The sequence below is a fragment of the Tauraco erythrolophus genome, chromosome 1, assembly GCF_009769465.1.
Source record: "Tauraco erythrolophus isolate bTauEry1 chromosome 1, bTauEry1.pri, whole genome shotgun sequence".
In the NCBI taxonomy this organism is placed as follows: Eukaryota; Metazoa; Chordata; class Aves; order Musophagiformes; family Musophagidae; genus Tauraco; species Tauraco erythrolophus.
Genome location: NC_141465.1, coordinates 104303346 through 104315959, shown reverse-complemented (window position 1 = coordinate 104315959; position 12614 = coordinate 104303346). Strand labels below are relative to the sequence as shown.

Genomic DNA, 12614 nt, shown 5'->3' with positions numbered 1-12614 from the left:
CAGGATGAACTCCAAAAAAAATTAAAAATAAACCCTAGCAACTCAACATACAACAAGCATGGGAAAGCTGGATTTAAGTTTCTTCCCTTAACAAATCACAGCTGCTGTTTAGTAACCGGGGCATCTTTGCCCCACCCTCAACTGCTGAGAAGGCTCCTTTCATCTTTGACGAGAAATCCCACCCTAGAAATCTTCATCGCTGGCTGTATTTAATTACATAACATATGAATGACACTACATTCTTCCTCCTTCCCCACCAAATAAACAGTTTCGTTGTTACTACACTTGCTGTGCCTTAAAAAGACTGAATTGAATAAATTCAGCTAGGCCTCACTATTCTCAAAACATAGTAATATAACAATGGCAATGGTATGACCTGTCAATACTCAATAGTTTTACTCCCTATTTCTCCTGTTACTAAATTTATAAACGGTTAAAAGTTCAAACAGAAAAAAAAAGAAAAGTCATTTTAATAATAGTTTCACTTACCCTTATAGCAATTTTGCTATCTTTAAACTCTGACACAAGGTTCTTGCTGTACATAAACTGTTGTATTTGTATTTTGTGTATCTTTCTTTACTTCCTGTAAGTCTCATCCAAAGGTATATTCTGCTCTGCTTCTTCCCTTGGATTAATCTCTGATTCAATTTTCTTTTCCTATCTCATTTCTTGCCCATTTTCCAAAACTTCTCCATCAGTTTCAGTGATCACCAACTTATCTTTGTGCACACATTTTATGAACCTGTTTCTTTCTGTTCACCAAACAGATCCAACTCATCATTCACGCTTTTCTCTTCACATTTAAGAGTGGAGGGGTTTTTTATTTCTCATCTGATTTTTTTCATTTTTACTTTTTGCCTGTCTAATGTAGTGCTACAAAGAAGTGATGCCGCTACAAATAACACAACCAAAGATGTAGACTTCAGATGTTAAAAAAAAACCTGACACCTGTGTACACAAATACAATGTACAATATATCAAAGTGAAATCGTCGTTTGTAGTTAATTTATTACTTTTGAAGCATACTACTTTATATTATAATCTAGAGTATAAATAAAAAGCCACATGCTATGTTTAAATATACTTCCAAGATTTTTTTTGCTGAATTTAATTTCTTTAATTCAATAAGTTATTTACCTTAAATTCGCCACCCACTTATTAACGCAAGCTGTCCCAGCAGTGCCTCCTTCTACCAGAAAGAAGTATTTATAGGGCTGCATTAGTAGAAAACATCTAACTAGCCTATATAGTTAAATCAAAAAACTAGAAGTTACATCTGTTATCAATTTTGCATTTTACAGCACTGAAGTTTTGGAAGGAAATAAAAGCTCTGTTTTTAAAGCAGGTGTTTGAAGTCTACCTCGACACTGGCAACATTCCCTTCAAAAGGAAGGAGCACCAAGAAAAGTGCAGAAACTATTGTAGGGAGACACAAAACATTCATAATGTCTACATTTGTAATTTATATGTGCAAGCACTTGGTGTATTTCAATAAATTAATCTATTGAAAAGCAGAAAAGGTAACAGACCACAGGTTGTTCAGTACAAGTAATTCCCTCCATTCTACAAAGAGCATTTCCAAACCAAGGAAAAGCAACCATCTGCACAAGTTCTCATCCTCCAGACTCAATATTACAATTACTGCAACTCACACCAAGGAATTATTCCTTTGATTAGTATACATGGGATATACAGGCGATCTTAGATCACCCAGCTACAGAAAACCAACATAAAAACCTCATCCTTTAACCAGCACAGGTCACCGTTAACAAGGTGCTCAGCTGTTTTGCTCTTGTTCTGCTTCACATAAAGATCAATTCAAGAACTCTATTCTAATACTCAGAACCTCCAGCTACTTCCAGTAACTCCTCTAACCATATAGAGAAGAGCTACCTCACATTGGCATCATGAAATTATCAGTTAGATTTTAAATAAATTAATCACAATTCCCACAAGCTCAGCTGAACATGAAACATTTCATGCCGCTTCGAAAGTGAATGCAAACCTCAGGCTCCAAATTAAATGCAAAATTAACCCTCATTTGGCTCTGCCAAGATCATCATCTCACAAGTTTTGACTTTTTTTTCCTTTAAAAATATTTCCCTTACAGACTGGGATACAAGGACGAAAGACTTATTTCTATTTTTAAATAGTTAGGAGATTTACAGATATTATGGTGTTCTACACCATACAAGGAAAGAAAGGGATAAAACTGCAAGCTGGCCAACAAGACACCCTTAGGGGAAAGAAGCTGGGGAGAAGCATTAGAATTTTAGAACTGAACTCGTCCCACAAGGACACATCCGCCCACAAATTTAGCAGAAAGTAATTGTTCCTCCAGAAGCTTGATTCCTCAGTACTTTTCCAAACAACTGCTCTGATGTGTGTATTATACCCTGCAAAACATGGTCAGCAGAGAGCAGACAGGAGATACAACAGCCATTTCTAGTTTTGGCAGTGATCTGCACGCTGAATACAGTGATAACATTTCTGGCTCTCTCAGTTTTACACATGGGAGAACAATAAATGGGTATGCTATTTTCATAATTCTGGTCTCAACAGAACACGTTAAGGATCTCTCTCTGGTTTCAGAAGTGCCACTTAGATAATTTAAATCATACTGGTTTGAATCATGAATTAGGGATCTAACCAGCTCAGGAACGTTCGCAAAACTAGTAGATGCTTACTAGCAGCACCAGCAAGAACACGGCAGGCAGAATGAACAGTCTGTGGCCTGGGGAAGTTACTCATCCTTCCTAGAATGGTCATTCTGATACACAAAACATCAGTCCCTCTGTCTTGGTTGCTCTTGCAACTCCGTAAGCAGCAAAAATGTCACCAGCTTTTCCTTCTGCCCACAAATGAATACTAAGCTTCCCAAACTTAAATTCAACAGTTAATCTTTTAAAGTATGAACTTTAAACTGTTATTTGTAGTATAAAGCCTGTAAATCCCATGTATACTAATCAAATAATTTTCTTCATGTTTATCTAATTCTCTGTTCATAAAATTCTAATCATTATTATTAATGTAACTCCTCAGTTTTACAGATATCAGAAAAGTATCCCAAGCCATTACACTCTATCTAGAACATAAAGCTCACCTCCCTGCTTATAATCCTTTCCCTTCTCTCACTTCAACCACTTCATATATTTTCACTCAGAACTTCATAAATTTTCACTCACTTTGTATGACACTTGCGCCTGTAAATAGTATCTTCTTTCTATTCATTTTCTTGTACAAACCTATGTTATATTGGCTTTTGCCCCCTTCCAAGTCACAGTTCTACTGGGCAAATATTCAGGCTACTTTGTCACAGCCAATTCTACCCTGGTCTCTTTCCCTCACATAAGTATTTAGTGCTTTCAAAACTCTACGTATAGTAACTGTATTAAGATTCCACCATCTCTCCTGTTTTATGGATGTCTAAACCGAGATGTCTTGTGTCAAGGACACAAAAGAAACAAACCAGGAGAAGGAATAAAAGGAGGCTCACAAACCACATAGGATATTTGGCTTCTACCTCTCACAAGGTCTGTGATCACATGCGGTAGATCTTCAAAACCAAAGTTGTTCTGCTAGAAGCATTTGAGAAGGAATCTGTAGCATCTTTAACACCATAATAGCACTTTTGGAGCTCTGACTCAGTCACTTCCAAGGCAGATGGGCCAATAGCACACAAAGTGACAACATTTCTACAAAAGTAACCAGTTTTCATCCATTTACATGCACAGCGTGGACAAACACAACTTTAGCTCTAGGCAGACCTGCTTGAAAACAAGCCACCTTAAATTGGAAGTTAACTTTAAGGGTAAAGGTTCAATAAACAGCTGAGCTTACTCCTGCTAAATTGAGAGGTTTCATCTTCCCTCCTATCATGTGATTTCTAGGCTGTCATCTCTCCTACCTCTCAGCCCTTACACTAGTTTTGAAGCTTCTCTACAAAGTAATCTAGCCAAACAAGAAACAAACAAAAAAACCCCACACTGGGGAAGAAGGACACACGCTCAGAACCATTGGGAGAAAGCTATTAATCTGCTCAAGCCATATTCTGAAACAGTAACCAGGCAATTGAGTACTCCTAATTTGTTTCATGCAACAAAAGGCACTCTGAGCTAATTCACTTTATTTTGTGCTGAGAAGAGCCTAATGGCACCTGCAAAGTCACTGACTTCATTTCAGCCTTGGGGGCATAAATCTCCAGACAAAAGAGGTAACTTTCAAAAGCACAACTGACTAGACTCTATATAGCAAAAGAACTAATAGACTCTTTTCAACACGAGTCAATAGCCTTGATGTTTATATGATCCACAAGTAACGACATACTCAGACTTGGGGAAGAAAAGAGAAAAAAAGGACCAAAGGGCTTTACAGGGTATTCTGCAGTTATAAGTTGCTAAGCATGTCTACTTCTCAAAAAAAATCATTTAGTTTGATAAAGCTCTTTCACAAAGCATTGCTTTTCAGAAAAAAAAAGAAACCAGAATATGTTAATATAGAGATGTCCAGACAGACCACATTATGAAGTTACAGTCTGAAATTGCATTTATACTGTTGGATACATAATATAAATACAAAATGAATTTATCTTCATTTTTTCAGCCGTGATGTAAAAACACATTACACAGTAATCTCCAAAAAGAGTTACGTTCCATAACTTTCGGCTGCAGGGTAATGTTCAATTCATTTGTGGGAATAAACAAACATGCTTCCCTGTCCAAATATGTTTAGGATGTTATTTATGTAACAGACAGAATAAGTAAGGTTAAAAATCTTCAAATAAACACAGGAAGGTTGTAGGAAGGACTGACTATTGAACATAAAGAAGAAACAGAGTTTTATTCTTTTTTTCAGCTTTATAATAAAAGACGTTATTTTTATTGATACAAGCTTGGATAAAATGAGCCAAATAAAAGGTTCTCAAGAAGCCTCACCCAAAAAACCCACAATGTAATCAAAATATGAATTCAAGATGATGAATTACAACCTATTCAAAGCAGTAATTATCAGAGAGAATTCTTAAAAGGAGAGGGGCATATCAAATCTCTTTCCCTAGTGACCAAATAATAACCAAATTCTAAAGAAGAGTCTGTTGGGCGGTCATTTTTGGTTCATGAAAGAGTGCGGTAGCACAAACAAACTAGTCTGTATCTGTGACATCCTTCCCAGTACAACCTATGTTTGTAAGAAGTGGAACCAACTGCACAACTACTGCTATAATTAGGAGAATTCTCAGACTGAGGAGCTAGAGAAAAATCAGTGACAATAGACTATGGCAATCCAATACACACAGTTGTGGGTTTTTTTTAAATGGTAAATGAGAATTTATTTTTTTTTATTACTAGCAAAGAGGACTGAAATGAATTTATTTCACCTGAATCAGCATCGATCCTGAAAACAAGAAATATATATTTTTCAGAAAGAACTTCAAACAGTTGCGTACAAACAAATGCATTCATAGAATCATAGAAGGGTTAGGGTTGGAAGGGACCTTAAAGATCATCTAGTTCCAACTCCCCTGCCATGGCAGATGGGCAGGGAAACCCTCCACTACACCAGGTTGCCCAAAGCCTCATCCAGCCTGGCCTTGAACACTTCCAGGGATGGGGCATCTACAACTTCTCTGGGCAACCTGTTCCAGTGCCTCACCATTCCTGCACTTCACTGTGACAGAAGACAATTTGCAACTTCATTACTTATTTTTTTCTTTTACATGACACCACAGGAAGTGCTTAGATGTCAAAACTTTAGCTAAAGTGCCCCAAAAACTAAAATTAAAACTCTACAGGTTTTCAGATAGTTGTTCAGGTGATACTGTGATTTTTGGACCATCTCGAAAACAAATCTGTAGTTACACAGTCCAAACAACTGTTTCAGAGACGCTGCCAGGCTAAGATGTCTTCAACACCGCATTGTCTGGAGAGCACGGTCCATTTATAAGTATTTTAAAAAAAAAAAAAAACAGCAGGTAGGAGTTCTTTTGTCTAGTGAGCATTCTAAAGTATAAAAAATAAACACATATTCCTTCAAGAATTTCATACTATCGAAACTAGCAATCAAATACTTCAATTTGTATTTCTTTTCAAACAATCCAACACCTGATTAAAAAAAAAAAATTTGCTTCTGTCCCACATCATGACAAGCAGCAGCAAGTAATCCTTCCTCATGTGCCTAACCCACACAACAGAAATGGGTCAAACAGGGATTCACCAGAAAAGGTTCAGATGATCTGTCTTCAGAAATACAGCCAAAGCCTACACAAAGAGGTTGAAGCGATACAGGCAGCCATGGTTACACATTTAAGCAACAGCTTTGGGGCTTTTTCTACCTCTTTTACATACTAAAATGCTTCCAGCATTCCCAGTGGTTTTGAGGAATATAATTGCATACTATTACTTAAGAACTATGTGATTACTGTGCCACTGTCTTCTGCATAACCCAGCCTGTAATAAAAGTGATAAGAATAGCATTTATTATTTTTGAAACGGTTTTTGCAATGCATCTACACTGATGTGGTTTAAAACATCTGACTAAACTCAAGATACTTTACATAGAGGTTTTATTTTCTTCTAACAGTACTGCACACCATGAAAACTCCCTTCTGCATGCAAAGATACTGCCTGAAAGTTCATCTGACCAGGTCACTGAGCTCTTGAGCAAAACTTTCAATAACTGAGGAAGAAACATCCTATCATGTCTCTACAAGTAAGATGTATTCAATAAGAAAAAAGTCACAGAAGGAAAAGCATACCAAGAAGCTGCACAAATAAAAAGTGACAAGTATAGTTAAGCCTCTACAGTTACTATGGAACGTAACTGCAATAAAAGCTAGAAAAGTCAAGCAATTCAGTCTCAGCTATTAAAGGCAAACAAGCTAGGTCCCTTTTGCAACTGTATCAATTGCTACATAAAATCCGACCTCCAACGTCAAGAAAAAAAAAATAAACGAACAGAGAATTTAAAGTTTAACACTTCTATCTTTCTCTGATCTACATAAAGCACTCAGAACTTTTCTAGAAAACAAGCTTAGTAATATTTTATTTGAGAGTATCTGTAGACCATCACTTTCTCAATCCAGAAATACTGCCGGTATCTAATGCTAAAACACTGTCAAGATACAGTCATGGTTTCAGTTTTCTGGAAATTCCCTGCTCCTCAGATCTCTAAACTCAATCCCCCAGACTAGTCTTTATTTTTCAGCGAGATTGGCTCTCTTTAGCAAAAAAAAAGCTTTAACAATGAAAGGCCACCTGTACCCAAACACCAAAGTTTCAGGGCCTCAGACACACGTCAGCACATCAAATCCAAAAGTAAAAGTCACTCATTGCAAGGACATATTCCAAGTTGTACAAGAAAGTACTGTTTTTATACTATGCACATTTATGGAGAGGAAGCGAGAGAAGAAAATTCCCATCAAGAGTTTGCCCTGAGAGCTTCAGAAATCTGGGCTTAAGCCAAGCGTCTCTTCTGTTTATATATTCTACTTATGTAATGTAACAAGTGAAAAGGAACACAGCTTTTTCGGAAATATATCAGCATACGACAACTCAAAGGCAAACAATTCCCATTAAACAGTTACAACATGCTGTTAAAAACAGAAATATAAAGTAACTATAGATTAACACACAGTTCTCCTGAAAGAGGACAATCAAAAACGGGCTGCTGTTATCACAAGATTGAGGCATGGGCTGCTTTACACTGCTGTTTATACCAAACAAAAAGAGAATGAAAAATCTCATTCTACACTGAATTTCATATTGAATATCTTCTATGTAAACTCCAACAAAAACATATTAACACTTGAAGGCAAAGACTAATTTTTCCAGAGCTCTCCTCTGAACAGAAAACTGGCTAGAGTAAGTAAGCATGTAACAAGCACGTACTACCTATACATACAACACACAGCTCATGCTTGTACAGAAAATACTTACATAATATACAAATACTAATATGTAATCACTGCCAATCAAATAATTTTTTTTCCAGTACATAATTTTATTTTCCGACACTCTGGATCAGTACTAGGTCAAACCAAACAAGCTAGCATTCCATATTTCCAAAGTACTTATATCACGGCATGTCTTCGTTAGGCTACAACTTTCAAAAAGAAAAGAGAGAGAACATCTTGCTTGGGGAGACAAGTTGACAGTCATTCTTCTAACTGCATACAGTTCCACTGTCATGCCTTATCCCTTTCACTATCACATCTGTTATCAAGTCAGTTAATGGTTAGCATGGCAATTCATGCTACCAATTCACAATAGTTTCATTCATCAAGTTTCCTTCATATTTATCTTTTATCGATATGATGATATGGGTGTTCACACAGACTGCTGTGAAATCCATTCAGCAACAGCAAACAAGTTACAGAGCTAAATAACAATTACATATGACATCTACCACACGTCCGAGACGTTACTCTGTTCCCTATAGTTGGGATAGATACAAGTATGCAGTAAGCACATACGTCTCCACATACAGGAAGGTAGAAATATTCTCACATGTAGGAGTAGTTGAGAATTCAGGTTCATGTTATCACATGTTTGCACGCAGGTAGAGCACCTGCTGTTTTGCGGGACAAGAACAAGTGACTACTTGTCTGCTCCTCTGCTGTTACAACACAACTATCTTCAGTAGGCAAATGGGGACACAAAAGGGCATGCAGAGGCGGTACACTAAAGACCTTAGAAATACACCAATATATTCTTCTAGAGCAGGTTTGTACTGTTCTACCTATTGACACTGTGTAAAGAATGGATTAGGTTCCAATCCTTGGCACAAATAGGGACAAGAAAACACATCCGAGCCTTTGTGGGGGTCTGCCCCCTTAGGTAAGATACAAGAGTGCCTTTTTGCATGTTGGAAGGAGGGCACAAGGGCAAGATAAACACCGACTGGATACATTTCCCCTCACCACTCCTGCCTGCAGGGCTGTTAGGCCCGTCCCCTCTGCAGATTTACATAATGATGGTGTCCCCCACCGCAGAACACGACAGTATCTGTGAAGATAGAGAGATTTCTCTCCACACTTGCCTTGGAAGACTGTGTTGTACACAGAGCCGGAACTATGGCTACATGTCTGTAAAGATAACAAGGGTGGAAGTCAACCCAGTGTCAGACAAGCAGCACTTGTGAAAGGCAGCATGCTTCCTGGGGTAGCTGCCCAGCAAAAGTGTTCCTATGGACATGTCTCCACTTGTGGAACACAAACAGGCGAGATGTTTAGAGGCAAATCAGTGTCCTAATGTGGTTACATACAGACATGCATCCCATCCATACCAGGTGGGTCCACCTACAAGCCACAGGATGGAAGGCGCAGGTATTCAACCTGGGACACTTACGCATTCCTCACACAACCGATTCAAAGGTGGGCTGGCTGCCACCTCAAACCTCAGTGGTCAGGGAAGGCTGGCACAGAAATGCACATTCCCCGGAGGGAGAAGAAGACAGGTGCGAGCAAGAATTCAACCCCCACACACAAGCACTCCCCCAGTATGCCACGGGAGAGCCAGCTCTGCCTCACCAAATGCAGGGAGGGGGGATGAAGGAGGGTGTGCAGCTATCCAGCCATATGGGAGCAAACACCTACCTCGTACAGCAAGGCGGAGGGGAGAAGAAAAAATAAAAGAAAGGACAGGGTCCAAGCAGAGCTGCGAGCGGGCTGGGTTTCCGTGTGAGGACGGGCCCAGGGAAGCGCGAACGCCTCATGTCACGGAGGTTGAGTGAAAGGGTAGGGAGTGGGTGTTCTCCTCACAGGGAGGTTGTGGGGCACTGAGATGCCTGAGGGGGCGGGAAGGTGGGACCCCCTGGGGTGGGTCCGCCCCCTCAAGCAGATACCGGCACCGGTTGCCCCCTCCTCTCCGCGCCCCCGGTTCCTCGCCTGGCCTCACCTGCCCGCACCGTATCGGAGAGGTCGTGGCTGAGGGCGGCGGCGCTGCGCGGGAACTCCTTCAGCTTCCTGCCGCTCAGGTTGAGCCCCCCGGAGTGAGCCGCCTCCTCCAAAGCCCGCTCCAGACCGCGGTTCAGAGGCGCCTGCAAACCCAGAGACCCGCCGCCGCCGCCCACCCCGGCCGTTGCCGCCGCCAGGGCAGCGGTGGGGAAGGGCTGCGACTCGCCTCCCAGCGTCGCCATCTTTCCCCTCGCCCGCCTCGCCGCTGGGGGTACGCGAGAGGGCCGCCGGACCTGCCTCCCTCCCTCCCTTCCTCCTCCTTCCGCTCGCTGTGGTGGTGGCGGCACCGCCGCCGCGAGGGAGAGGGGGAGCGGCGAGCGCGGGCAGGAGGCGGAGGCGCGCGGCCCGGGCGAGGCGCCCCCACTGCGCATGCTCCGCCTCACCGCCCTCCCCCCCCGCCCCCCCCCCATCGCCCGCGCGGGCCGGGGCGCTGCGGCGCCCCCTAGCGGCCGCGCCTCCGCCGCTGCGAGTGCGGCTGCGAGCGCAGATGCAACCGCGTGCGAGAGCTCAAGGAGGGGCGAGCTCTCCCTGGTTGTTTCTTTTTTTTAATGTCACGACATCCCCGCCGCCTTCCCTTTTAACGGCCAGCCCGGGAGGTTCGCGGGCTGGATGTGCGGCAGTCCGCGGGCGGGCGGGCGAGCGCTGCGCGTGCTGAGTCGGCGGCGGGGCGTCGTTTGAAAATGAGAAGCTGCGGTGGCTGTCGCCGCTGAGCCGGGTCGGCCCCGGCGAGCGTCTGCCCCGCAGAAGGGCTTTTCCCGGGTGGCTCGCGTCTCCCGCAGGGGCCGGTTCCCGCCGCTGGGCCCCCGGGCGGGAAGAGAGACCCTCGAAAGGTGCGATTCGTAGCGACAAACCGAGCGCGGGAACCGTGATGGGTTCGGTTCTCAATGGAATAACCTTTCTGAGGGGGCGAGGGCGTCGGTTTGGGGTTGTTCCCCCTCACCTTTCCGCAGCTTTGCAAAACTGAGCCCGGCAGCGGGAAAGGAGCGAGGCCTCGTGTTTCCACAGGGTTTGCAGAGTTCAAAGCTGAAAAAGGGCTCGCACGTCATCGCCCATGGCCTGTGTTTTATAGGCCATTACGTTTCGCTCAGTGCCCTGTGTTGTGACCAATGGCTGACGTTACACCAAAGCCTTCCCGGCTCCAAAAATTTCAACCGCTGAGAGCTACAGGGACAAGGAAGACAGAATTGCCACAAGAAAATAACTCTCAGTTTCTGAAAAACAGGGGAGATCACAGTGAGTTGCGCAGTCACGACAAGAAACAGCACTGGTTAAAAGGGAGAAAAGGGGTTAGAGGTAGATCTTTTCACGTAACAGCATCATAATATCTGTTAAAAACTTGTTCTTTATAGTTAAGACGTGGTCTCAGTATCAACATTTTCCACTTAAGTTTTTATATATATTGCATCACTGCAGAGTGTTGCAGGCAGGACAGCAGCATTTTTAAAGAGGCTGGCTTACACTGTAAGGTTAGCTGGGTAGGAGGGGGATTATTTTACTCTAAATACATTTATACTGCACCTAAAATATAGACCCTAAGCTTAAACTCCAGTCCAAACTCCCTTCACACCTACGGTTTCCAGTTCTTCATGTTTGATGTGAAGATCTTGGCTTTTGGCATGACAAATTCAGTGTCCTACCAGTTTGAGAACATTTTGGGTGCACCAGAGAGTGATTCTTGACACCATTCCTTGGAACAGCCCCTAGCCAAAAAGGAAATCAACAGTTACCACATCAACAGTTATGCCCAGATATCACGTTACTTTTGACAAAGCTTGTTGGTGGGTTTTTAAGATAGTTTTCCCACAAATTTCCACTAGTCACAGCATGTTTTGGATTTGTTAAAAGGCTTCACTCCAGCTTGCGTGCAATCTTCGTATTGTTGCTGGAAAACATAAAGAAACACATGAATAGCTACATTTTCTTAGCAATTTAAAATAAAGTGTTGATGAACAGTAGTGCAAGTTGAATAAACTGTGAATAAGAGCAACTACCAGGTTTCCTCTGTAATGGAAATTTTTTAAAATGCAAGTTTAATGAACTAGGTGCTATATTCTTTTACATATAGAGAAGTTTGAAGTATCACAGGTTTTATGACTCGGTAAATTACTTTGCACAGATGATTTCCTGCATATTAAATTACCCGAAATCATGGAACTTTATTTTGAAACTAGTAATATAGAACTAAACATTCAGACAGCATATCTGCAGAAATCATCTTCCAGCATCAACTCTTCACAGTCAGGTAACAGGCCTGTCTTTTGGTGAGGTTTGCTAAGTTTTCTCACCAGTGGGACACCGTGTTCCTTCCTCCCCCACTTCTGGTAAGACAAAATGATTTCTAGTGCTGATTTTTCTAAAAACAAAAAGGGGTATTTTTTATTCTCCCTTGTCTTCACAGTGTACCGCTAATCCTGAGATTTGATTGACAGCATCTTGCTTGAGGGAGGCTAGCAGCAATACCTTTCTCAGCCTCATTTGAAGGACAAATTGTCCTTCTTTGCAGGAGGCACCTAAGGTGCTGAGGAGCCATCAGGCAGGCATAGGGTGCCCACTTCAGCTGCCCATTGGGCTCACACGAAGGGCCTGTGGCTGGCAGAGGCAGACAAGTCAGCACAGCATTCTCCCTTAAGACGCCCAACATCAGGACTGCTAGGATATACAGAGG

General features: G+C 42.1%; 1 protein-coding gene across 4 annotated transcripts in view; it reads right to left on the bottom strand.

Annotated features, from left to right (window-relative positions):
- The window catches only part of LRCH1 (leucine rich repeats and calponin homology domain containing 1), a 136227-nt gene extending 126096 nt beyond the window's left edge, over positions 1 to 10131 (bottom strand). For all 4 annotated transcript variants that reach the window (XM_086620528.1, XM_086620533.1, XM_086620541.1 and 1 more), the window contains exon 1: positions 9891 to 10131. In XM_086620528.1, coding sequence (XP_086476654.1) covers positions 9891 to 10131 — 241 coding nt within the window. The remainder of the gene's footprint in view (positions 1 to 9890) is intronic.
- Between the last annotated feature and the right edge of the window lie 2483 nt (positions 10132 to 12614).